This window comes from Hippopotamus amphibius, chromosome 6 (genome assembly GCF_030028045.1).
Source record: "Hippopotamus amphibius kiboko isolate mHipAmp2 chromosome 6, mHipAmp2.hap2, whole genome shotgun sequence".
Classification (NCBI taxonomy): domain Eukaryota; kingdom Metazoa; phylum Chordata; class Mammalia; order Artiodactyla; family Hippopotamidae; genus Hippopotamus; species Hippopotamus amphibius.
Window position 1 is genome coordinate 139,503,846 of NC_080191.1, and position 27,914 is coordinate 139,531,759.

The 27,914-nt window shown below is 39.1% G+C and overlaps 1 protein-coding gene and 1 non-coding gene across 7 annotated transcripts; one reads left to right on the top strand and one right to left on the bottom strand.

Moving 5' to 3' along the window:
* On the bottom strand, positions 1-27,914 carry SPTSSB (serine palmitoyltransferase small subunit B). Of its 6 annotated transcripts, XM_057739048.1 has the most exons (5): positions 27,290-27,404; positions 26,311-27,188; positions 16,780-16,872; positions 14,936-15,104; positions 1-1,585 (listed from the first exon to the last, which is right to left on the bottom strand). In XM_057739048.1, the coding sequence occupies exon 5, from the start codon at positions 1,551-1,553 to the stop codon at positions 1,323-1,325; it is 231 nt and encodes a 76-aa protein (XP_057595031.1). In that variant the 5' UTR covers positions 1,554-1,585; positions 14,936-15,104; positions 16,780-16,872; positions 26,311-27,188; positions 27,290-27,404; the 3' UTR covers positions 1-1,322. The 6 variants fall into 6 exon arrangements, 4 of the variants coding, with proteins under 4 accessions (XP_057595031.1, XP_057595033.1, XP_057595030.1 ...); XM_057739050.1 differs by lacking the exon at positions 14,936-15,104 and having other exon boundaries at positions 16,784-16,872; positions 27,290-27,406; XM_057739047.1 differs by lacking the exon at positions 14,936-15,104 and having other exon boundaries at positions 27,290-27,401.
* TRNAK-UUU (transfer RNA lysine (anticodon UUU)) lies at positions 18,599-18,670 on the top strand. The gene has a single exon. It is a non-coding gene; the product is annotated as a tRNA-Lys (tRNA).

Consider the following 27,914-nt stretch of genomic DNA (forward strand, 5'->3'; position numbering starts at 1 on the left):
TCTGGAGGTGGATATTTTATTTATAAAACTAAACCTAATTTATTTTGCAAAAATCAACAAATACATGTTCAGATCTGGTTTATCTTCAAAACATGTGTTTTTGTTTTTTAACAAACATGCAAGCTGACTTGGCATTCCAAACATCTTTCTCTCTGGCTCTCCTTGTTTTATGGAAAAAAATTTTTCCCATAACACAAAAAAGGGTGCAAATATTGTCCAAAAACTATTTACATTTTTACCATCCAGAATTACTAACATTAAGATTTATTGAGAGGAAAGAAAAACTGCAAGGTTTGGTCTTTGGCATTCACATTTGATTCAGCAGTATAATTAAAAACTTGTATTTGTTTTTAACATAAACACTTGAAAGGAAATTTAATAAATCTTGTTTTTGCTCTGCAAAGGAGCCACTATATCAAAGCATTTAACTGGAGCTGTCGAGTTCCTGCTGGTAGAATATTACTTCCAGCCTATTTATTAGCTTTTCTTCCTGTAGCCCAATATATGATCCCCCCCAACCCTCCACTGAGTGAAAGCACAGAAAGGATGCAATTTCTTGTTTCTTTTCCCCCAGCATCATGCAAGGCAAGGCAGCATCACAAGTCACAACATCTGCATTTAGTTTGATTATATTTTTTTCTTACACTTAATGTGATTTTGTATTATAATACTTCCTGGGTTATTTAAAATCAACATTGTTGATTTTAAACTGTTATAAACCAGACTTTTAGAGGCATTTGAAACAGTTCATGAACCATGTCTGAAAAGAGATAATTACCTTTAACCTATTCTTTTGCACTTGAAGTAAAAGAATTTTAGGTATCAGCGGGTTACTAGAAAATAAGACTTTAGGGAGTCTATATAATTTATTCAGATCTTTTTGTATATTGTAAACAAGGATAGGATACTTTTGACAGTAGCCTATGAACAAATTTTTAAAAAATACATCCTTCACTATAGAATAGGTATCAAGGGAGCATTTTAAATAGGATTCTGATAGGTCTCTTATGAGCCCACTTTCCAGAAAAAGTTCATATGAAATTTCCCAATTAAAAACAAAATCTAAAGTTATAGATTTAAGTTGAGAGAATATGATATGTGAGGTAAGGTCATTGTGTTATCTATGGTCTGATGCACAATGTAGCCTATACAAAAGAACCTAAAGAGACATCTATCTCAAATTTTAGGCAGGGTATAAGAGTGCATAGAGAGGAGAGAGCTTTTCAGGTTAGGTAGTGAAAGAACCCACAGTATTCACCTAAATCGATACACTGTAAGCAACATACACATAGGAAATGCCACTTCACAGAATGCAAACAAGATCAATTAGAAATTGTACTGTGATAGCCACACATTTTGGAGAAAAATTCCCAAGCCAGGCGAATGTGGATTGGGATAAAAACATAGGCAGTGTACACCACCATAGCAAAAATGGTTAGTAAGATGGTATTGAACATGGATTGCTCCCAGGGCTCCAAGACAGCACAGCAGCTAATGATTTGATATTGATAGTAGAGCCAGGAGAGATAGTCCTTCACACGTTTGAAATCCATGGCTGGCTCCTTCAAGCTGCAGAAAGTCTGTCCTGTTAAGAAAGGTAACAGATTAGAAGAAAAATAAAATTAGGTGCTAAGCGCAGAATTTCCTTAGATTTTCATGATCTCAGCATGTTAAAAACTTTCAAAGGATGTTAATGATCATTGAGTGAATTACTAATAGGAATATTATATGGAAATAACATATTAATCATAAGAATTAATATTGCCATTACTACTAATAATTACTACTAGAATGAATAGCAATAATATTATTTACAGTAATATTTATCTAAGAATAATTGCTGGTAATAACTCTAGTGATAATAATATCTACAACTGAGGCTAACCACATTCTCTTTAGCCCTGTACGTCTAGAGAGATAAACGTGAATTTTCTATTTCCTATAACATATATTCTGGAAGAAGAAGATTAAAGAATAGTGTACGGAAAAGAGTTAATATAGCAAGCCTGAGGCTGCTATCTTTAGATGGGCCCTTGGCTGGCATCTGGGAACTTGGCTTTTGGAACTTTCTCTCCACTCCCTAATGGATAAGGATAATTCACTACGCCTAGACTGTGTAAACACTGTAATTTATGGTGAACACCTGCTTTATTATGGGAGTCTGGAATTTTTGTAATTGCCAGGCAGAGTGTCCATGTGACCAGCCCTAATAAAAACCTTGGTGCTGAGTCTCTTATGGGCTTCCCTGGGCAGAAACGTTGACATGTATCTCTGCACTTTTTGCTGGTAAAGAAAGAAGCACACTTGGTGTGTCCATTCATAGGAGGGAGAGAGGATCTGAAGCTTGTAAATGGATTTCTTCAGACTCCACCTGTGTCTCTCTTCCTTGCTGATCCTGTTGTATGCCTTTTTGCTATAATAACCTTAGCTGTGAATGTGAATACATGTTGAGTCCCGTGAGTCTTTCCAGTGAGGCACTGGACATGTGGGTGGTCTTGGGACCTCTGAAACAAAGGAGAAGCTCAAAATGTACCTTTGGATGGTCATTTGGTTTTTGGGTAGAGAACTTATGAAAACCAAATAAACATGTTTTGTTGGCCCTTAGATAGGAATCCAGTTAAAACCAAATGTAAAACCTCCTAGAGAGAAGGGCATCTGTCATTTCTTAAAAAGATTCTTGGGAAGATCTTGCAGACACTCATAGCCATTTTGGGTGTCCTTGGGGAGACAAGCTGACCTGTGCCTGTTCTGCTTACTCCTAAGAATATCATGGTGCCACGTCATTAAGTCCATCTTGATGACTTTTACTATTCAAATCACAGTTAAATTTCTTTGAAGATCATTCCTATGTTCTGACCTGAACGAATCTCTCTTTTCTTTGATTCTCTTTTGAGTAAAAGCAAGCTGTTTTTGCTCCATAAGACCATGGGCTCCTCAGGCTATGGGGAGATTCTCAGGATCCTAATGCCTGGAGCAAAGACTGTCACCAGTAAATACTTTCTGAACAAATGAGTAAATGAGTGAATGACAAGTAACCAACTTAAAAAAATAATTATAGATGACTCACAGTCCCAACCTAATTGGGATACGGCTGCCTATTGCTCACTTTCAACAACTTGGCTTTGACAACAAGTAACACTTTCTGACAAGGACGATTTCTACAAAAACTTAAAATGGGAAAGTCTTTGTGTTACCAGGTCATGACTATTTGTAATAATGGCCAGAATAATCCAAATAAGTGTATAATACAAACTGAAGTTGTTTTACGTTCCTATGAAAAGAAAAGTGAGCCTCCCATCTTTCCTAGAAGCCAGAGTGGGGACTAAGTAATTGGATTTAAATGGCTTCTTCCGGCAGGTGGATTTCAGTGAGAAGCTACCTCCAATGTTCTTTTTCATTCCTAACTCTGGCTGCAGAGAAAAAGCAAAGGTCAAAGATTTAAGAGAAAATGAGTGAAAGCAGGAGTGATAATTTTGGTGAACCATATTATCCAAGCAACCAGGACTTTCCACTGATAGGCTGAAAGAGAGAAAATTAGGAGTATCACTACTTGAGCTTTTAGGCTGTCCCATTAGACATCTCAAACTAAATTTAATTTCTAAAAAGGAAGCTGGGATGAAGTGAGAGAGTAGCATTGACATATATAATCTACTAAATGTAAAATAGACAGCTAAGTGGGAAGCTGCTGCATAACACAGGGAGATCAACTCGATGATGGGTGATGATTTAGAGGGGTGGGGTAGGGAGGGTAGGAGGGAGTCACGGGAGGGGGTGGCTATGGGGATATATGTATAAATACAGCTGATTCACTTTGTTGTACAGCATAAACTGGCACAACAGTGTAAATCAATTATACTCCAATAAAGAGCTTAAAAAAAATCTCATTCATGGATACCCACACTTGCTCCCTCTTCATCACCTAGACAGTTACCAGTGGCACCAGGTAACTGATCAGGAGTGTGAGTCCATTCATCAGGTATGAAGTTCCACACTGTGCTGGGTGAAGGTGGGAGAATGTGGCTCAGACAGGCCCAGACCCTCTCTTTAGGAAGCTTGGTCCAGTTGGGAAGACAGGTAGCAATCAAATAATGTATACAAATATATTATTATCAACTATATTATGCCCCAAAGGACAAGAGCAATGTATGAGGGGCTGTGGGAACCCTAATCCAGTCTAAGTATGTCTCTAAGGAAGAGACATTTGAGGTAAAATCCAAGGATGATTGTGAGTCTTACAGAAATAATGGGTAGTCAGGTGGGGAGAATGGCCGAGACACAGGGATCACCTTGTATTTGTGCAAAGGCTAGAGGTGGGGAGGAACTTGATAGATGGTCGGGGTGGGGTGGGGCAGACAGGGATTGGAGCACAGAGATCTGGGGAGGGAGAAGACGGAAGAGGAGTGAGGCCAAGCACCCTAGGCCTAGTTGAGGAGGCTAAGTGTTCTGTCTTGATCCTATGAGTGAGGGGGCTCCAGAGGTTTTTAACAGTTGATATGGACATGTTGCCTTCCCTGCATTCTAAAGTCAAGCTGACATGATTTTGAATACTATGCCTCTGCTCTCTCATGGGCGTTTCTCATTCAGAATCAACCATGTACTGAAAATCTGTTTAAAATATTCTTAATACTCTTTTTACTTTTATAAATGAGATAAGTTACTCATTCAGAAATATCATTGACTTTTTCTCTATACATTTTAGCTTCAAAAAATGTACTAATTAGTCGCCTGGCCATTGTATTCTCTTCAAAAATTAAATTTCTTTCTTGAGCAGCCCCAGTGGACACCTTGACTGCAGCCTTGTGAGGGACCCTGAGCCAGAGGCACTAGGCTAAGCTGTGGGCAGATTTCTGAGCCACAGAAACTGTGTGGTGGTCAGTGTTCATTGTGTTAAGCTGTAGAAGTCAATCAATCAATCAATCAATCAATCAATCAATCAAGGAAATGACAGCTCTAAAGCATACCAACAAGCATTACACCAAAGCTGGATACCTGGTAAGACCTTGGTCACATATTGCTAACAATTTAAAGAATTAAGATTAAATATTTTTTTCTTGCCCGTTTCTACAGAGCGCTGGATCTTTTCCCAGCACTCTCAGTAGTCACCTCTGACACGTAAAAAGTGCTTTTATTGTCACATCTCACTTCAGTCTCACGAAGGCAGAGTCAATAAAAAGCATTGATGTCCCCCTTTTCTTTCACTCTTTGCTCCCTTATTAATGAAAAGCAATTTTAAAGATTATCTATTTACTGTTTCTCATGAAAAGATGAGAAGAGAGGTGGTTATTATTGGTAAACCATCTGCTACAACCTATTGTTGGAATATGCACTATATTTAGGCTCTAGATTTGCTTCGGTAATGTGTTTTTACCTCCTTTTGAGTCCATTTTAAAATCTCCTATGGGACAACATGCAAGATTTAAGAAAACTACTTTAGATAATTTAAGATGAATAATGTGGGAAGGAGAATTCATTCATTCATTAAACAAATGCATTTTGAGTACTACTATGTGTTTTTTTCTGAGTAGTAACAGTATCAGAAGGAATCTGTTCCAAAATGGCATTGCAGGCAGGAGATGCTCTTCTAGGCAGCAGCAAACCAGACCACGTAACAAACATGCAGTGACAAGGAGCTAGGAATGAGCACTAAATGGGGGGAAAGGGCATGGAAAAAAACGCTAAGGAGGAAGCCAGGAAAAGAGGCTGAATTTGAGAAATAAGATGACAAAAATGGCATGAAATTAATTATCCACAGGTAAGCTAGAACTAGATGATGGCAAATATCTTAATATCTTAATTTTGCACAATCAAATGTGAAATTAACTTGCCCTTAAAGACCTGATGGCATATCCCAGTAAAGCTAAACAAGTCTTGGGAACCAGAGAGAGAGATACTGATTCTTTTTTTTTTTTTTAATTAATTTATTTATTTATTGGCTGTGTTGGGTGTTCATTGCTGCACTCAGGCTTTCCCTAGTTGCAGAGAGCAGGGGCCACTCTTCGTTGTGGTGTGCAGACCCAATCAGTGTGGTGGCCTCTCTTGATGCAGGGCACAGGCTCTAAGCATGCAGGCTTCAGTGGTTGCCGCATTCAGACTCAGTTAGCTGTGGCTCACCAGCTCTAGGGCGCAGGCTCAGTAGTTGTGGCACACAGGCTTAGGTGCTCCGCAGCATGTGGTATCTTCCCAGACCAGGGCTTGAACCCATGTCCCCTGCATTGTCAGGTGGGCTCTCAACCACTGCGCCACCAGGGAAGCCACGACACTGATTTTTAAGGGAAACCCAGTGAATGAATGGGGAAACTGTGACAGTAGAAAACAGGACTTGGAATTCCCCTGAGACGTTATCTCATAATTGGTTGGAGAGTAAGTGGCTATTTTTTATTTCTGAATGTCACTGAATGTATTTTTCTCTCACTATATTTGTGTACAGTGGGGCAAGGTAAAGTTTAATCTCCTCTCTCACAATGAGAGGGAGAAGTCCTGGGACTTATGATCCACATTACTCACAGGCAAGCCCTTCTTCTGGCCTGACCAGCGGTTAGAATAAACAGAGCAATAAAAAAACCCTACGTGCTCGCATGAACCCACACATACGAGTCACGAAATGAGAACACTGGAAAAGGAACATGCAGGGTGGTGACAAAAGTAGGGGCTGGGCTTGCTCAGGAAGCTTCCTGGTTTTGGTTCTCTCTATGGGAACAGGAGTGGTAAAAAGTTAGGCAACCACAATGAAAGATGAGTAGCAGGTGATTTGTTAGGGTGGCCTTTACCTTGGGAATACTGCGAAAGACTTGATCCTGCAGTCCTCCTCTGCTTAGAGATAGTGCTCCAAGTTATTGGATTTTCTAAGGAAGGGATTTCCCTTTCTAAACACTAGCTAAAAATGAATCTTCCCTCCTGAAGGAGGGGGGTGGGGCGAAAAACTGAACACATTTTAGTTTAAATTTCCTTCTAAAATATCAGAATCTAGGGCTGAAGAGAGAAGACAGAAGGATCTACAATTGATTTTGGGTTAACTCCTTTCCAACTTATTTTGGAATTCTATGTCAATCACTCGGCTTTTCTTGTGCTTCGTATTTGGAACCTAAAAACCTGAGAAGTGGAAAAAGTATCCTGCCTGCTGCTGCAGAGAGAGATGCTGTATCTAAAAAGAGACTGTGTCTGTACTCGGAAGTAGCTTTCTTTGGAAAGAACTCAATATGACTTACTCAAGTTCAAGCCTTCCTTTAATTAATTCATTTAAAGAAGGAGCAGAGTGATTTCCTTCCAAAGAGTACAGTGAGGAAAAGGGTGATAAAAACAAGTAAATTTACAGAGGAGGAGCCTGCTAAGTGCTACCTCAGCCAGCTGATCTAGTCCACCGTCAACAGTGATAATCATGTCGATAGTATGTATCCATGATATCATGGCATGAAAATGATCATGTAAGGTAAAGACCACTTTACTTATGTGGTCTTCCTCCCCCAAACCCACAACCTCACTCTAACCATGAGAAAAAACATCAGACAAATTTCAACAGAAAAGCACTTTATAAAATACCTGACCTTAAAATTCTCTTAGTACTTAAAACTCTCAAGGTCATCAGAAACAAAGAAAGTATGAAAAATTATCACCGCCCAAAGTAACCTAAAGAAACTTGACAACTAAATGTAATGCGTTAGCCTAGATGGAATCCTGAAACACAAAAAGGATTTTTGGTAAAAACTAAGTAAATTTGAGTAATGTATTGGCTTTAATAATAGAGTATCAATATTAGCTCATTAATTGTAACGGATGTCATACTAATATAAGATGTTAATAGCAGAAACTTGTTGCAGGGTATACGATAATTCACTGTATTATAGCCTCAATTTTTCTGTAAGTCTAAAAATGTTCTAAACAATAAAGTCTGTTAAAAGTTTTTGAAGGCAAGAAAATAATTAGGAAAGTCTTGAAAGGTCCAGAATTATCCTTATTCCAAATCCCAATGAACTTTGCTTATGCTATTCTGCCCTTCTGGAAAACTCTTCCTCATAACTTTGAGCAAAATTAAATAACAGCCTTCCATAAAGGACTGGCTTTCAAATCTTTTCAAATACAATAGAGATGAAAAGTACATTTTACTTTTGATCCAGGGTACACACACATACACATAGTCATATAACTGAAATAAATATCTCTCAAAATACTACTCTGAAGTGCATGCTGATATGTTATTTCGTATTCTGTTCTATTCCATTCAATTTGATTCTGCTGTGTTTTATGTTATTGTCTTCATTCATTACAAAATACCAATTTTGAGCTACCACATCAATTTCTTAACCCACCTATTGCAACCTGCAGTTGGAAAAAACCCTCTTTTAAGGCTTATCTCAAGTGCTAACTTCTCCAAGATATCTGCATTATCCAGTTTGGCAGACACTAGCCACAGGTGGCAATTTAAATCTTTTGTGCTTATGAGCCACACGTGGCTCATGGCTACCATATTGGACAGCACAGCTATAGAATATTTCCATCACTGCAGAAAATTTTATTGGGCAGTGCTGTGGACTCTATCACTCGCTTGGACTAATGAAATAGCCTACCAACTTGTCTCCTTTTCACCTTACAATCTTCCATGCTGCTGCTGGAATAAACTTTCTAAAATTACAGATTTATTTTTCTTCTCGAAACCCTTCAATGGCTCTCCATTTCCTATGAAATGAAACATTCCTCTAAGGCCCTTCACAGTTTGATTCCTCCACCTCTCCTGTATTATCTTTGAACTCCCCCGTTAAATGCCATTCACTCTTAAGCTTCCGTGTTTTAGTTCATCCTCTTTTCTTTTCTAGAAATATTTTTGTGCCTCTCTTCTTTTAGATAAAATCCTATTTATTTTCAAGATGTAGCTTCTATGTTCTCTCATCTATGAAACATTCTCAGGAGACCACCTTTCCCAAGGAACATATATTGCTTTCTTTTTTGGGTTACCATTGTAGCACTTATACTATATTATAATTAGCCATCTATAGTGTTTCCCCATTAGACTATGAGGTCTTTGAATACTGGGAATATGCCACGGTCGTCTCTATATCCCCAGTGCCTGGAATGTGGGATACTTATACACTGGCTGGGGAGCTGGTTGGCTGGTTGGCTGGCTGAATTGTAAGGTTGTGGAGGGCAGGGACCACACTTGTAGTTATTTAATATTTCCATAGCACAATGTGGGGCACATAAGAGGTACTTATGAATTCTCATTCTCTGCTTTCAGGCAGTAAGCTTTAGATAGATTGTTTTCTAAGTATTGTACTGTCAAATTCAGTACAATCTGTTTTTGTTTTGTTTTGTTTTGTTTTTTGTAGGATGCTTCTAGGAGTTGGTGCTAATTTTTTTTATTATGACAAATGATTTTTAATTTTCCAATACTATTGAAAGCTCATGGACTCTGTAGGGGAATAAAGAACACCTCTGAAGTGATTTTAATCCTATTAAAGTGGTGATTTACAAGGGCTTACTCTAGGTGAGTAATCATTTTAGATTGGTAGGTAGAAAAGTGGTTCTAATGGAAAAAATCCCAGGATGAGAACATCTGGAGACCTGAATTCTATTACAGCTTTCTTTCTCTTCATCTTTTCTTCTCTTTATTTCTCTTCATTCATTCATTCATTTTACTTTGTGTCCTTGGGCAAGTTCCAAAGTCTTTCTATGTCACAGCTTCTCTGTGTAAAATGAAGATAATTGATAATTGCCTCTTTGTCTCAGTGATATGGTAAGGAACATGGGGATAGTTTGTGAACCCTTCAGAAACATTTGTAAGAGTCATAGTGATAGTAATAGTAGTGTTTGTTGTTGTTCCTTGTGGATTGGTACAACTTTAAACTACTTGCAAGATTTTATTAAATTATAGAGTCAAAGAGTCTTCATAGAATATTCTCTAATGGTTACCTCAGCAATGGAGTGCTTTGGATATTTTATAGGAAAAAAAAACCTCAGCCCTTATTTATGTTTGCTAGATGAACTGCCTGATACATTAAAAAATAATAATAAAACAACATGTATATAGCCATTACCACAAACCACTATTTGAAAGGCATTGCAATCTTTACACAAATCTTTAAGTGTGTGTTGGGCAGGGCCACCGCATCCCATTGTGTGGGCTGTGCACTGCACAACCTTGTGTTATGGTTCTTATCTTGGAGACCTAATCACAAACTGCTTCTTTATGTGAACCCAATTTGATTCACAAAGATACACATTTGTATGATTAAAGGAAAAACCTCACATTGTGTCTGTGTGAGAATCAGACACAAGAATACTTCATTGGCTTCCCAGTTTCCAGATGTCTTGCTCTAAGTTTTCTGTGGGTGACTGTGATGTTTTCTGTGTCTCACAGAAGGTTCTATTCTTGCTTAACATTTTCCGGGGGATTTCCTTTTCATCTTGGAATACTCTCCAGTCACCCTTTGGCAAGCAATTCCTCATGCTGATACTGAGGTGAATATTGGAAGTCAGACCATAAGTGATGGATTTGAACTCCAAGTCTTTAGAGGGAGCTAAGAAAACCACCTTAAAAGTAGGTGATAAATCGAAGCCAGAGAAGCAAATCAAACAACCATAGGGCAATTAAGGAACTTTCTTTACATATTCATGAATTAGTTGGACAATTTATAGACTCCTCAAAGAGGGAGAAATAAACAATTGTAAGTTGAAGCATGTTTCTACTTTTAGGCAGCTAAGTTACTCTAAGTTTTATAATCTTGTGCTTAGAAGTGAGTTCCTGAAATAGTGTATTAAGAGGAAAACGTCTCACCAATTCAGCCAAGTTGTTGTTGGTATGGTTTTGGCTTGAGTAATACACAATAACAGAGTGTTTTTGTGGTGATCTGAACCAAACTTTTGGCCTCCAATTTCCATGAACACCAACAAAAGCAGAACAGCAGATAACATGTACTTCTAGTCCAACTATCAGCTGAGGCCCTTGGACAGCACAGTGTGCAGTAAGTAACTGTAATTTCAAAGCAGTCCTTGTTGTTTGGCAATTATGACAGATTCCAGAGGGATTAATGAATGAAGGACTTCTGGCTGGGAAAGAAAACTTGGAATTTGACTTTAGTGGACAATTTCATAATAATTTAGGAAATACCAAATTCATGTTAGATCAATTTCAATGTTGTGTGGCTATCAAAAAGGAGATACATATGGTGGAACTAATAAAGAGAAGCATGCACATTAATGCTGAGTAGATGCTATGGTAGGAAGAGAAACTTGTAACAGGGAGTGACATATCTTGCCTTGTTTCTGGTGTCCTGTCATTGACTCACATAGAAACAGGGCGAGGGGAATTCCCTGGTGTGGTTAGGACTCCATGCTTTCACTGCCAGGGTGAAATACAAAAATTGTATTTAAAAAAATACACTTAATCTTAAAAAAAAAACAAAAAACAGGACAAGTATCCTTCTTTATTTCTGCCAATTTGGGAGTGGACAGTAGGGCTTCTAAGACCAAGTTTTTAACTGTAATGTCACCTCCTAGGATGAACCTCTTTATTATTATTTTATTTTATTTTTTAAAGAAAGAAAAACCCTGTTATCCCAAAGGAAGGGGAAAGAGTATAGCTTCTGCGTGGCTCTTTCCTTCTGCAGATATTGTTCTCAAAGGCTGACAATTTCTTTTTAGAAGTAAAAAGTGAACAGAGTTGCAACACTAACAGTGGACTTAAAGACATTAATAACCATTTTAAAATGTCATTAAATGTACATACATGTTAAAGCTCATTATTCACCATAGCCAAAAGAAACCCAGATGTCCGTTGGCAGATGAATGGATAAACAAAATGTAGTATATACATCCAATGGAATATTATTTATCTTTAAAAAGGAAGGAAATTCTGACACATGCTACAACATGTGTGAATCCTGAGAATGTTATCCCAAGTGAAATAAGCCAGTCCTAAAAAGACATATGCTGTACGATTTCACTTATCTGAGATATCTGGAGTAGTCAAACTCATAGAAACAAAGTAGAATAGTGGTTACCAGGGGCTGGAGAAAGGGAGAAATTGGGAGTTATTCATTGGGTATGAAATTTCAGCTTTGCAAGGTGAGAACATTTTGGAGATTAGTTGCACAACAATGTGAATATACTTAACGCTACTGAGCTGTATACTTAAAAGTTGGCAAAGATGGTGAATTTTTATGTTATGTTATTTTACCACAATTTAAGAATTTTCAATGTCTGTAAATAACTCTAAAAATTAAGAAGGGCTGAAATGTAAAAATACGCTAAAAAATAGTCTGAACAGTATTTTTTAAAAGTCATTAAAAGTCATTGAGAGTCTCAATTTGTAGTGGGGCAAAATTGTAGTCTAGCAAAATTGCTTGAATATACCATCCAAAGCTAAGTAAACTAATAACCCCAAAGGCCTTCAAATAATAACTGTGAAATTCCAGTTGGAGATCCCTTCTTCCTGGCTTTCAGGATATAAAAGGAAAATTGGAAACTGCTGAACTACAAAGAACCTTCTGAGAGGAGGGTTGTCCTGTTTAGGTTGATTCTTGTCATCAGTGAACTTCTCATAGTTTAATTTCCTACAGTACTTGTGAGAATTATAAATTCTGTGATATGCTTACCTGTTTTTGACAAGGATGTGAAATAAGGAGCTCATAAGACCCCCAAAGCCAGAGTATTTAAAAGGGAGTAAGAGTGGAAAAATGGCTAAATCATTTGACGGAAACTACTTTTCTACGGTCACTACAAACCCCTTTCCTGGCAACTATGTGCCATGTACATCATAACAGTTCTGCCTTTCTCTTTTCTTCCCCAGCTCTTCATCTTCAAAACTACACTTTGGATATATGTATAAATACAGCTGATTCACTTTGTTGTACAGCAAAAACTGGCACAACAGTGTAAAGCAATTATATTCCAATAAAGATATTAAAAAAACAAACAAAAAACAAACAAAAAACCCTTAAGGTTTACGTGATTTTAAAAAGTCCTAACATCAGAGCTGGCTTCTCATCTAGGTACTAGGCCACATACACACACACGCACACACAAAACAAAAACAAAAAGCAAAAAACTACACTTTGGTAAAGGAAATATCTGCTTACTCTTTGTTCCTAAAGACTCAATTTTCTTAGGAGCTAGAAGCCGGAGCACAAAAAATCAAGCTTTTTTCTCTTCTGATTGTCATTTTATAATTGACGTGTCTTCAGAAATAGAAGACTTTTTTCCCAAGGAAGAGTTTGAGGGCAAGGAAGATGAGTTACTGCAGTACTGATTTGTCAGAAGCATACCTGCTGAGCACTTGTTCCCAGTGTTCTGCCAAAGAAAATCTGGTTGCATAGGCAGTTGGTCAACCAAGACTCTTCCAATAGTATTTTCTAATACTAATTTTCTGTTATTTTTGTGTGGGGGGGGGGTTGCAATTTTTTTGGATAGCATTGAATAGATTTGCTCATAAAACTTTTTATTGTTGTTTTTGTTTATTTTTCTGTTCTTCCTCCTCCTCCTCCTCTGCCTTCTCCTTCTCATTCTTCTGGCTTATTCTTTATTTCTTATTACATTGTCTGGAAGGCTTCTGGCGATGAGTTCAGTGTTTTTGGTGACCAGCAACCCTGAACTTTCATGTGTGTGATTTTTTTGTGACAAAAGCAAAAAAGCAAAAGATAGCCTGTTGCTTTTTTACTGCCCTCAACTGAACTGCTTCTGTATCTCAGTTTTTACTGCTTTTAGGAAAATGAGTGGAGAGCTAGGCTGACTCCAAGGGCCATGGAGAAAGACACAGCATTGCTGAGGTGTTCTCTCTGCCAACCCCCAGATCAAGGGACATTTTCCTACTGGAAATGTTGGTTAGCATTCTAGGTCAGCTAGTTTCTGGGGTGGAGGACATGAGAAGGGAAAGGCAGGAGTATTAGAGTTATGTCAAGACATGTCATTGCATTTAGACAGTTAAATTAATTAGATTTTGTAATCTTGTACTTAGAAGTGATTTACTTAAGTGAGATAATAAAAGAAAAAAGTCTCACTGACAATTAAGCCTAGTGGATTTCTCTTTCTCCTGGGCAGAATGGTGTAGACATACTATGCTGGCTTAATTCTCTTTCACCTGCTCCCAGGTGCATGGGTATCTGTATGCTTCTAGTGAAAGGTGGCAAAGGGCTGAGCTCCAAGATTATTCTTTTAATTGAATAACAATTGTTCATTTCCTAAGAACTTTGTTGATTCTTAAGTAAATGTGGAGAAGGCTAATGGCAACTGGGCATATTAAGAAAAATATTTTCAACAAATAGATTTGAAACCAATTTAACTATAGGCTTAAACTGGGTGAGATGAAATGTTCTTTTCCCTCTTTGAATAAATGTGGGCTTGTTTGTCAAGAATACCAGAGGAAATCTGCCAAGACAGAAAAATATTTGGGTTAAGATATTATAGTAGGTTGCATGGGGGCCCTCCACAAGATATGTCTACATCCTGGAACCTGTGAATGTAACTTTATTTGGGAAAAGTGTCTTTGTGGAAGTAATTAAATTATAGATCTCTGCAAAAGCTCATCCTGGGTTACCCAGGTCGGTCCTAAATCCAATGACAAGTGTCCTAAGAAGAGAGACACAGAAGAGAAGGCTAGCGAAGACAGAGGCAGAGACTAGAGTTATGTAGCCGTAAGCTAAGAAGCCATAAGAAGCTGAAAGAAGGAAAGGAGAGTTTTCCCCTAGAGTCTTTAGAGGGATTGCAGCCCTACTGATATCTTTGTTTCAGATTTCTAGCCTCCAGAACTATCAGAGAATAATTCTCTCTTGTTTTAAGTCACCAATGTTGTGATATATTGTTATAGCCGCCCTAGGAAATGAATTCAGATCTCTTCCTTAAAAAGACTAGAATTGAATAATGTGGAATTCTCTTCAGGGAACAGAAACAGCATGCATTAAGTACCATTGTGGCAGGCACTGGCTAAATGCATAACTTAAATGATTCCTACTTTAAAGATGAAGAAACTGAGGCCCGAAGTCTCCTGGTGACCACAGGTGGAGCTGGGTGGGAATCCTGTTGAGAGGTGGTGTGGTGAGTAGTTATGAGCTCTTGCCCTGGATCCTGCCTGGGTTTGACTCTGGCTAAGTTGCTCAACACCTCTGACTCAATTTCCTCTACTGGAAAAAAAGAAATGATAATAGAACATCATCCATCAATTTCTAGGAAGATTAAAAAGTGTAAAGTATTTAGAATAAAACATAAGAAGAAGGCCTAAATGAACGTTAACTGTTATGATTATTGTATACTATACTAATATACTATTGCTAAGGCTATGAATACTAGGCAAAGAGCCAAAGAGAACGAGATCACTTTTAAGGCAGAATGTGTGAACTTTATCTGTTATTAAGATAGAAGCCACTTTTAGAGAGATTATTCTTCAGAATGTTTATTCAGTTCTGATGCGGCTGTCACAAAGGAAATAAAAAAGTATACCACCTCATTTCATACATGATGAAGCTGAGACATTTTTTTGTACCGTCAGAAGCCAAGGGGGAAACAACACTGGGACCCAGTCCTGGGATTCTCTCTCTCCAGAGTGGTCTTTCTATCACACCGAATGCCTTTATAAATGCTTTACAAATGCTGTGTCCAACAAGTATTCTTTGAATCAGCAAAATCAAGTCTCATTATCAGTAACTTTAAAGTAATAGTAGAGTTTCCCAAACTATTTTGAACTGAAGAAATTGTTGACAACTGTTTCAGAACCATAAATCTCTTAAAACATTACAGCAAAAAGGAAGGATTAAGAAACAATCATTCAAAAAAAATAAAAAAAGCAAAAGAAAAAAGAAACAATCATTCAGAAGATAAATCTGTTTCTTTTTGTTCACTCTTTTTTCCCCCCATTTACTATAGATTTAATAAAAGTGGGTAGGTGGCTAGTGGTAGTCTAGGTTTTTTCCACTCTATTTCCTTTTCTTTCTTTCTTTTTTTAAAGGTGACAGGTTTTTATTTATTTATTTTTTTTTAGTTCTTTTTTTTTTTTTTTTTTTTTTTGGCACACGGGCTTAGTTGCTCCACGGCATGTGGGATCTTCCTGGAGCTGGGATCGAACCCGTGACCTCTGCATTGGCAGGCGGATTCTTAACCACTGCGCCACCTAGGAAGCCCCTTTCTTTCTTAAAAATAAAATAAGCAGAAAGAAAATGAATGTCCTATATGAACACTGACCAGCCTTACTTTCATTAACATTTTTTTAAGAAAATGTTTTCATTTTATCATATTTCTCTCTTAATTTGTCTCATCTGGTTAACTAAGTACTTTTTGAAATGTAAGCTCCTTTCTTGTATCAGAGGTCTTCCAGGAGAAGATGCCGCTCCATTTAAATAAGAGATGAAGGGTGCCGAAACAGAGGCAGCTTGAACCAGCAGGCCCATGAATAAGACAGCAGTTGGTGCCATGTAACCCTGACGCTGCACTTGTGCTGGAATTGGCCAGGGGTTCTTAACCAGGAGGCCAAGAACTTGGTGGGAGGGGGTGTGGAATCCGTGAACCCCTTGAAATGTTTGCAAATTTTGCATAAACATTTTTTTGGTATACACTTCAAAGGAGCCTGTAATGTCTGTAAGCTCAGAACCACTGTTTCAAGGCCTCATTTCTAAAGCTAACTGCCACCTTGCACTCCTTTCTATCATCTTAAATGCCCTTATAATATCAAGTATATCATAAATGTTTCTTGGTTGCTTAAGTGAGAACCTGTAGCTTCATCTTGTTAAAGATGTCATCTTATAAGCAAAAGGGGCAGATTTCTAAAAGCAAGGCTCCATGATATAATCAGTCAGAAGAATCTACCTGCCTAGGAGGGTCCAGGTCTGGGTTCTTGTCCTTGCTCCCCCGAGGAATGATTCTGTGTTACTTATCCTCTCTCGGTTGCAGTTTCTTCATCTATGAAATTAATATTTGAATTAAATAAACCCAAAGATGCCTTCAAACTTTAAAACAATTCTGTTCTGTGTAAAAGATTATTAAAACTTTTAGAGAGATGATCTCCCACAAAATTCCAGAATGCATTATAAAAACAAAGCATCACAAGCTAGCCTTATTTTAAAATTTATTTTTGAGGGCATGCCATTGGCTAGTGACTTCCCAATGTGCTCTGAGGGTTATAAGGTGCCACATTACCATCTATGGCAGGGTTGAGGAGAGGCCCCACGTGGCACAAAGAGACAGAAGCTAAGAGCCTCACATCTCACTTCAGTCAGAGTGGCCTGCTTTTAATCTGCTTTATACACTAGGTTTCTGGGAGAGATTTTGTTTGTAGAAAATGTCTCATGATTTTAATTAGTCTCTGTTGATATCTATGTGGGGGGAGAAGAAAGGAAAAAGAGATTAGGTTAATCACGGATTAGGTTAAACATTTGTCTTTGAAAGAGCACTGGAAACAGAGTCAGAAGCCTTGAGGCTTTTCCTATTTTGTCATTTATTAGCTGTGTCACATCAGGCAAGTCAGATAGTCTTTCTGAATCTTTGTCCTCACACATAGAATGATGATAATATCTTTTTCACAGGGTAATTGTAAGAATTAAATGAAATAATATTTGTGAAAGTGTTTTGTAATTGGTGAAGTATTAAAAAGATGGTGAGTGGGACTTTAGTGTTTGGCCCTAGGGCTCTGCATTTTGTCCTGACCACTGTAGCATTTTTGTCCATCTGAATTATGTCATAGAAAGTATGGGTGATCAAATCTGCAGATGAACCAAAGTTATGGGGTGGAGTTATAAATGACATAGCAGATTACAGAGTCCCAAGAATGAGCGAGGGTAAAACTTTGGGAAAAATACAAAATCTTGTTCTTCAGTTCAAAAAGTCAATTGTCCAAGCGTAAGATAGGGAAAAATGTGACCCACGATCAGTTCAAATAAAAAAGACTAAGGAATTTTACTTAACTTCAAGTTCATTATGAGCCAAATAGTCTTGTAAAATGGTTGACAAATAAGTGATCCAATTGTCTTCGTCTGTTTGGACTGTTATAACAAAATACCACAGACTGGGTGACTTATAAACAAGAGAAATTCATTTCGCACAGTTCTGGAGACTGGGAAGTCCAAGATCAAGGCGCCAACACGGTTGCGTTCTGGTGAGGGCCTTCTTCCTGTTCCTAGCTGCCACCTTCTGGCTCACATGGTCTCAGGGACAAGGGAGCTCTTGGAGCCCTAAGAACACTAAAGTCATCATGAAGGTCCCATTCTCATGACCTAAGCACCTCTTAAAGGGCCCACGTCCTAATATCATCTCCTTGGGGGTTAGGATTGGACACATGAATTTTGGGGGGATACATTCAGACCATAGAACCACTATTCTTATATTTTTATAGAAGTACTGTGCCACAGATAAGAAAAAGGGGCCACAGCTCTTGGCTTTGATTAGCATCCTTCTTCTAGCTGCTGAAAACTGTCACTCCAGCAAGTTAAGCACATCCTCAGGAAGCTAGATGGAGAAAATCTGGAAGGTTTCCAGTGGGAAATGTTGAGAGAAGTTTTGGGGGGAGGAACGTATAATGGAGGTCTTAAAAGATCTAAGAGGTTTTAAATGGTGTTACAAGCTATTATGGATGGAAAAGTTTGGAATTATTTTATTGTTTTCAGAGGTTAATCTCAGGAAAAACAGGAATTCCTTGGTGGTCCAGTGGTTAGGACTCGGCACTTTTATTGCAGTGGCCTGGGTTCAATTCCTGGTCAGGGAAATAAGATCCTGTAAGCTGTGTGGCGTGGCCAAAAACAAAAGCAAGAAACTAGGGAAAAACTTTAAACAATAAGAGTAATCTAAAGGGGAAAGGGTTCACTGACTGAAGCAGTGAGGACCCCATTAGGGAATTGTTCAAACAGACTCCGGACAACAGGGTTGCCACCCATCAGGAGGAAGGGTTTAAGATGGGATTACTAAGGTTTCATCAAATCTAAGGTACTATTTCTATAATAGAATTCAATAACCCATTGGAGAACTGTTTGCTTCATTAATTATTTTCCATAATAAAAGAATATGGATTTTGATATTGGCAAACTGGAGTTTGCTGTCGTGTGATATTCAGGATGTTGCGTAACTTCTGTAAACATCAGTTATGACTTCAGTAATACAGAGATGGTTATTACTGTGTTGTGACGATTACACAGCATTGGTAAAGGATGTTTCACGGTGCCTGGTTTTCGGAATGGTTCAAAGATGGTAACTTTTATCACAGTAGTATTTGTTCCTCTTATTTTCTACTTGCATTTTATTTCTTCTCCTAAGAGATTCCTTTCAGGTGACTCTATTGAACCCATAAGACACAAATGATATACGTGGGTAAAATGGCAACTCCCATGAGTCTAGGAAAAAGAATTTGCCCTGCAGGTCATGCGTGGCAGGGGTAGGGGTACCATATCATCTGTTTTGTGTTTGTATCAGGGTTTCCTCCTAAATGGAGGAAACCTGTGGAACAACTGTTTTGTCCTGAATTATAACCTGATTTTCCTGCCCATCAAGGTCAGAACTAAGCCAACCTGATTGATTTTTTCTTTGTTTAAAGTTTTGGACAATAAAATATCCTATTAAAAATTTAATAACCAAGCTCTCCCTCGTAAATATCTACAGCCTCGAGGAATAAAAGCAGTTGGTAATGGAAGTATCAGGGTTGGTTACATAGTCTTCCTATGCCTAAGTTTTTCTATCTATAAAGTGAGTCTAAGCTGACTTTGCTTAAAAATTACTCTTCACTGGATGAGTTAATAACAGAGAAGCTGTTTACTATTCTTAGGAGAAGATAAAAAACATGAGATTCCCCCATGGTTGGGGAAGAGGCCACGAGAATTCTCTTTAATAGCAGTAGAGGGAAATATCAAAGTGACTAGGTTTCCATAGATGGTCACAGCTTGGCATTTCATTCTTATTTAGAAGGTAATAGATAAACATTGCATGTGAGGAGGTGCTAGGATAATTCTGACTAAAGATCTTACACAAAAAGAGGATTATTAAACTTTCAAAAGAAACGAAAAAGACAATGTAACACTCAGGTTTAGATAAGACGACTTCAAATAAAATTTTTTTCCAACTTTTCTTTCTTCTGCATCAGTGAACATTTATTGATGTTTACAGGGAATGACATTCTATGAAGCACAAGTATGTTCCAGAACAGAGGTGAACTGGCTCTTTGGTTGGTGGGTGTGAGAGCAGTAGAGGTATTATTGCCCCAGAAAAATTGCTTTGGATGTGCCATCTTGAGCTTTTTCCTTCTTTCTTTTTCTAGTCCTGTTAATGTTCTTGTTCAATATCCTACTTATATTCATTCTCCAATTCTCTTTTTAATCTTTTCAGAGATCTTGAACCCAAAGTGATAACTTTAGCTTGGAATTCCTAATGGACATCCTTTGATCCTATAATTGAGCTGAAAGGGCAGGGCTGCGATATTTGAATAGCAAACGGTCACCCAGGAAACCTCCATTCTGTATGGGTAATAATAGCAGATATTTATTGAACAACTTATGTCCTAGAACTTTATAGGTATTACCTTAGACAGTTCACTTAACAACAGCATAATAGAGGCACTATTTCTATATCCATTTTACAAATGAGGAAACAGAGGCACTGGGAGATTTAAATCTTGACCCAAAGTCTCATAGTTACTGTAGAGCACACACTCTTAACTACTGCTCTGCCAGACTACCTCTCTATGCAAAGACGTCTGGTTACAGCCTGGCAAATCATCCATCCAGCCAGCCATCCATCCAATCAAATATTCAGTAAGCACATACTAGGGATATAAACTGTGAATAAGACTGACGTACTCACGCTTCTCAGACCACTTTCTAGAAAAGAGGAGAGACTGTTACACAAGCATCCAACACAGTGTGGTAAGTGCTATGACTGGGAAATGTAGGGTACTCTGGGGCATAGAAAGAGGCTCTCACTCAGTCTAGAAGGGGGTGTCAGGACAGACAGGTCAAAAAGTTCTTGTCTTCATCACCGGCCACTTTGACTATTTTGTAACAAAAGGCATATGAGGTAACCTCTAGAAAGAAAGGTCTTTGAAGCAAGGTCCGTGTTGTTCCCTCCAGTACTTGGCACGTAGTGGTGCTCAATTAAAATCTGTTGACTAAATGAATGAGAATTCGGATGCTCCATTATAACTCCATTATAACAGGAATGTTTTTGACTTATTTCTAACTTGACTCCTAAACACTTCTCCTCTAAGCCTGAAATAAATGTTCCCTTCTGACAAAAAAAAAAAAAAAAAAAAAAATCAAGTTCCTGCTCCCTTTTAAGCTGTTTTCTAAAAGTTCTATTTCAGGAGAACTGCCACACCCATTATATTTTACTAGAACAATGTGTCCTCAGGTATCTTTTAAGTTAGGTGCCCTGCGGAGAGATTCTGGGATAGTCTGGGAACGCGGAGGTTCTCTGCGTTTCCCCTTTTTTCCAGTTGATCTGTGGGGTTCCATGCTCTGTGTTGTAGTTCTGAAAGATCTGTTCTCCTTTCACCTTTCCAGAGTGGCCTGGAAAGTTTTCTTCCCCTCAAACTCTCCCCTACCCTCTTCGCATTTTCAAAAGGTGTTAACTTTGGAAAAGTGGTTCTTAATTATTTACCACACGATCCTCTGGCAGACTACAAGAATCCAGGGCAAAGCAAGAGAGAAAGACCAGAGGAAAACCGAGAGCCCAGGCTAATGATTTCCCTTAACAAGAATTTGTTGTCATAAGGCGGTGTTTTATTTAGATTGTAGTCTTTAGAAAAGGCATGAAGTTATGTCTTCATTGTGCTTGCTTGGAATGTTGAGGCAAATGTAATATTTTCTTTGATGAAAGAGCAGTAAATCCAAGACAGTAAAACAATGCTGACCAGAAGGGGAAACTAAAGCTCCCCGTGGCGGGGAGAAGTTACCTTGGAGCAGGTAATCCTTACGGCTCATCCCATACATGATCTTTATATTATCTAATTACATAATTTTACTTTCTAGCCTGATGCCACAGTTTAAAATTGTACCTCGTTCCCTTCCCTGGTTAATTTTTCTCCAGAGCCCTTATCTCCTGCTCATACACTGTATAATTCACTTAAAAATTATACATTTATATGACAGCCCCTCTAGAATTTAAACTACTCGAGGGTAGGAATGTTTGTCTGCTTTGTTTGTCCAGCTCTTCCTTTACTGCCAGAACTCCTACTTCTGTGTCAAGTACTAGAGAAACAACACAGACCTTGCTTCAAAGACCTTTCTTTCTAGAGGTTACCTCATATGCCTTTTGTTACAAAATAGTCAAAGCATACAGTGAAGAGGACAAGAACTTTTTGACCTGCCTGTCCTGACACCCCCTTCTAGACTGGGTGAGAGCCTTTTTCTATGCCCCAGAGTACCCTTCCCTGTCATAGCACTTACCACACTGTGTGGGATGCTTGTGTAACAGTCTCTCCTCTTCTCTAGAAAGTGATCTGAGAAGAGTGAGTACGTCAGTCTTATTCATAGTTTATATCTCTAGTACGTGTTTACTTAATATTTGATTCCAGGGCCTGGAATTGTCCTGGTGCAGGGCAGATGCACAAAAAATATGTTGAATTAAAGAATTATTAATCCCAGAGCAATATTAATAAATAATAACTATGATCAGGTTCTTCCTATATGTATTTAATTTATAGACAACTGGTTGGATATTTAAAATTATTTTATAGAAATCTGACAAAATATGACAATAGGATCTCTATAAAAGCTTCGATGATCAACAGCTGTGTAGAACCCATTTTCATCAGCATGGTATGTTCTTCTAAACATATATGTGGAAGGATAAGCTTGGCCTGGTGAGAATGGAAAATCTTGAGGTTTCCTGATACAGGTAGACTTACTTGAATCCCTAAAACTAAGGGTATGCTTTGGCTCAGTCTGCTCAAAACTGTTCCTGGCAACAAGTTCAGGTGTTGCTTACACCCCCTTGAAACTCAGACTCACTAATTTTATATTTCCATTTCTGGACAAAGAATTATCATCCAATTCCACCGTTCTTAGTATAGGATCAGGTCGTTTATGGGAACTCAAAACATAGAAGATGAATAGAGGAGTATATAAATTATTTGGGAGCTTCTATATTTGATATGGTTATAATCACTGGAGATGCTTCCCAGCAGTGCCATGTCAGTGTGCTCTGAGTACTATAGTGGCTGCTCCAGCTCTTCCTTAACCCCCAAGATTCCTACTTTTGGGCCAACCTAGTGTAAGTGAAACTGGGCTAGTCTGAGTGGCAGACAAGAAGTACAGTTTTGGCTGAGATTCAGGTAATCCTCCCTCTCTCGCCCATTGTGGCCTCTCTCAACAACTGTCCTAAAGGACTGATAAAGAACGAGGCTTATCTAGAAACTGGAGGAACTGGCCTGAGCTTGGACTAATATAATGAGTGGATGAGTCCAAATAGGGTGTTGCAAACAAATTCTCTATAGGACTGCATTAATGACATTTGACATTTCTAAGCAGAGAAAAGCTTGGGCAGGCGTGTAAATATATGCAAATCACATAATATGTATCACCTGTGTCACTCTTAATTGTTTCATCTAGTTCAACGTGGCCCTCAGGAAAGAGCTTCCTGGAAACTATTGGTCTGGTGGTACGTGAAGATTCATGGACTCCAAGTTCTAAACCCACATGTCCTTTTAATACCTTGGATAATTTATTAAAAACAGTTTTATTGAGATGTAATTCAAACACCATACAATTCACCCAAAGCACACAATTCAATAGTTTTTAATATACTCACAGTTATGCAACCATTGCTAATCAATTTTAGATCATGTTTATTACCCCAAAAAGACATCTTATACCCTTTAGCAGTAACTCTCCATCTCTGCTCAATTCTACCCCCACCCCCTCCAGCCATACGCAACCACTAATCTAGCTGCTGTCTCTATAGGTTCGCCTGTTGTGGACATGTTATATAAATGGAATCACACAATACTTTGTCTTTCACTTAGCATAATCTTTTTAATGTTCATCCATACTGTAGTACATATAAGTACTTTATTCCTTTCTGTTGCTGAATAATATTCCATTGTTCCACCCCATATCACATTTTATCTATCCATTCATCAGTCAATGGATACTTGGGTTGTCTTCGGTTTTTGGCTATTACGAGTCATGCTGCAGTGAGCATGTGTGCACAAGTGCTTACAGACCTAGACTTTCAATTCTCTTGGATAATGCCTAGGAGTGGAATTATATGGGTTATATGGTAACTCTATGTGTAACTGTTTGAGGAACTACCAACCTATCTTCCACAGCAATTCATTTTACATCCCTACCAGCAATATATGCTAGTTCTAATTTCTCCACCTCCTCTCCAACAATTATTATCTTTTTTGTTGTTGTTATAGCCATTTTGGTTGATGTGAAGTGGTATCTTGTGTTTTTGATATTCATTTCCCTAATGACTAATGACAGAAGCACCTCTTCATGTGGTGATGGGCTGTTTGTACATCTTCTTTAGAGAAATGTCTAAAATCCCTTGCCCATTTTTAAATGGGTTGTCTTTTAGTTGTTGAGTTTTTCCTCCTTTGCCTTAAGAATGAGGGATGGTTGGAAGGAGAGCCTCAGACCTTTCACCTGCTCTTCCTAGGGTAGAGCTTCTGCAACACTGGTGGTGGATGAGATGCTGGTGGCCTGCTTTCCCAGGGATATATCATAGCCCCAGGCTGGGATCTAGGTTGAGAGAGATCCCTGTGTTATTGGCTGCAGCCCACTCCCCCGCCACAGGGGAGCACCATCACAGCCTGGTGGCATTGGCAGGAAAGCGAGCTGTGGCTCAAAATCCAAACTCTTGCTGTTCTTACTGAAATTTAGTAGATTTTTCTTGAATAAAATTTTCTTCATTTGTTGTATTTCCTCAGGACAATTTTTAGAGACTAAATAGTTGTTTACCTACAATTTCAATAGTAATTTTAAGGTTACAGTATTGTTGTTTGGGTAAGGGATGGGTTCACAGAGCTCCTCACAGCACCATTCTGGAAGTTGAGTCCCATTTGGATAATTTTTTTTTTTTTGGATAATTTTTAATGAAGACTTTGCATCTTGTATACTTGGTGGTAAAATAGTTTATGCTGACATAGTAGATATAGAATTACAAAGGACAGTTTTTACAACAGTATTTGCAAATTTACAAACAGTGGATTAAGAAAACCAACTGAAGTTGAGAATCGGTTGACTTTCAACTTCATATCTGCTAAATTTCTAGAATGCCCACCCATTTGATTTGACAAACCATTGTTAATTTATTGTTATTAAATAGTTGCATAGAAATCTTTGGGTAATGAGGCTGACTATATTTCATACGTTTGTTGTTGCTCTTGTAATCTATGTGCAAAGCCATCATAGCCATTGAAACAGCCATCAAAATGATGTCTGTTTTTAAAAGCATAGGAATAATTTAGATGTGAAAATCAAGTTATTCAAACCTCAGTTTTATGCACTAATCTAAAAAATTCACAAGCAAAAATGATCACGTATTTAACTTTTGTTTAATTCAAAAGAACTACCAGGTGGGCAACAAAGTCTTGTAAAAAGACTTTTTGAGAATTGTTTAGGAAAACACTTTTCTCAAACTCCCTGGTACATTTATTTGTAGTTTTAGGGCTAAGATTTACATTTAACAATTCTTCAAATTCTTTATTTGATCAAGGGCTGGATGCATATGTTGATTGCCAACCAGTTGAATGTCATTTTAGTTGAAACAGATTTAGAATCTCTGCTCATATCTCAACCCACCTCTATTATACCACATCCCCACCCCCACATCAAAGTTATCTATATGTACCTTTCTCCTTGGGTTTAGAAGTCTGGTGACTTATAAATGAACATTTAATCATTTTTAAGAAAATACATACTGCTTAATAATCATGATAAAATGCTAAAATGTATTCCTTTTGGAAATTCTTCACTTTTTGGGCAGTTGAGTTGTGTGTATTCTTGCCTCAAGTAGCTTATGGGCAAAAAAGTATTGTGTAAGAGCATGAAAGAAGACAAAGATGAAATATTTAAGAATGAAATCAAGTACCTCCCAATGACATTTCTCTGAATAGCTATTACTGAATTGTACAAAGATAAATAATGAAAGTAATTAACAAAATAATTTTCTCTTCTTTTGGCTGGGAAAGTTTCAATAATAAAGTTTGGCTTCTGTTGAGTGAAACATCTTAGTTTCTAACATAGTTAAAGGCAAAAGGAAAAACCCATTCAATTCTTAAATTTTTTAATGCAGTTAAATAATAAGCTGATACATTGCATTATGGCTTGGTATTATTTTTTTCCTTATAAAGACAGGAATTCTATCCTTCTAAAGCTACTTTACAGATCAAGCAGATATTTGGAAGATGCTTACCTCCCGGTTGGATGTATCTCCTTGCGGCTTAGGTGAGCACCAATGCTTTGGCTCCTCCCCAACTGCTGCGAACTTCCCACTGCGCTGGGCACCTCGAGCCTCTGAGAGTTAGGTGTTCGGCCCCGCCCTCTGCACTATTGCTAAAACTCCAATTCTGCCAGACTGATTCCAGTGATTAATTATTGACAAAAGGAAAACACTCCCCGGCAAACTTGTGCCCAACCGCACTGCTCCCAACGACTCCTTTCAGAAGAGAATGCCGGCTGCACCACTCCCCTCCCCCCTTGCTCTACGGTCCCAACTTCCCACACGCTGCCACTCTCAGTCCTGGGCGTTCAGGCTCGTCCTCGGAGGAATGCAGCCCAGCGACTTATGCATTTTTAAATTTGGTTTCCTACAGCTCGTTAGCACTTCTCCGGGGACCAGCCTCTCAGGAGGGGGCGCTTTCCGGATGCAGGGGAAGCCGGGGTTCTGAGAGCGACGGAGGAGGCTAAGGCGTCGCTGTCACCTCCGGCTGCTGCAGTAAAACCCCGAGTCGCGGCAGAGATGGGGAGGAGGGGATGGGGAGGCGCCCTCCCTCTCGCTCGGGTGGGAGCCCTGACACAACCAGAGGGGCACGTACTTGGGTGGTAGTGGTGGGGGCAGGCAGATAAATAGGAGGTGAAGGTGGGAGCTTTGGGGCTTTAGCCTAAGCCAACGTTAACCCGCCCCAGGGAAAGCCTGCGCCCAGCATCCATCGATCTGCAGACTTCGGCAAGGGGGCGACGCGGAGTGGATGCTGAGGACTGCGGTCTGAAACTCAGCAGCAGGCTGCGAAGTGAGCCCAGGGCTCCGGGCCGGGGCGGCAGTCGGCCCAGCAGGCATCCCACTGCATTCGTCTGTCAAAAACGGAAGAAAGCAAACCCTTTTAGCTTTGGCAGTTAATTTTGGTGCCTTTGAACGCGCAAAACGCCTCTCCCCGCCCCACTCCATCCAGCACCTTCTCTCCTCCCCGTTGGCTGGGAGGTTAATCGTTGAAAGGCTGGACCCCCTTGGGGAAGCAGACGGGAGGATTGTGCCCAGGGAACTTGTGTGTGCTCACTCACAAGTGAAGAGAATTAATTTGGGCCCGGACTGCGGCAGGAATGCAAATTGGGGAGAGAGGGCTGGGAGGAGGCTCGTTGCCTACACGAGCGGCGCAGCCTGCCACAGCTTCTGGACCGGCGAACCCAGCGCTCGCGCTCGGTGCTCAATTATCTTCCCGAGGAGGCGCGGGACCGCGAAGAGCATCTTCCCTGTAAAGCCGCATCCAGAACACCATCGATCCCTTTCCCACCGAGGACATAGTGCTTAGATTGAACGTCGTGGCTGCTTGCGGAGAGCGCAGAGGCCCTTGAGGCTCGCAGCCCTGGTACTTCTGTAGCCGAGACTCTGCCCAAGACCGAGGGGAGTCCGGGGCGAAAGCGTCTTTTGATTAATGAGCATTTCGGCAACATCTGCCAGTCAGCCCCCACCGCCTAAGGAGGACACACTGCACATGCTCGGCCTCATTGTGCTGAAGCGCGAATTTTAGCCGCGGGCAGGTTTCTGTTCACTTCGCAACGCGCTTCCAGCAGGTTCCAAGC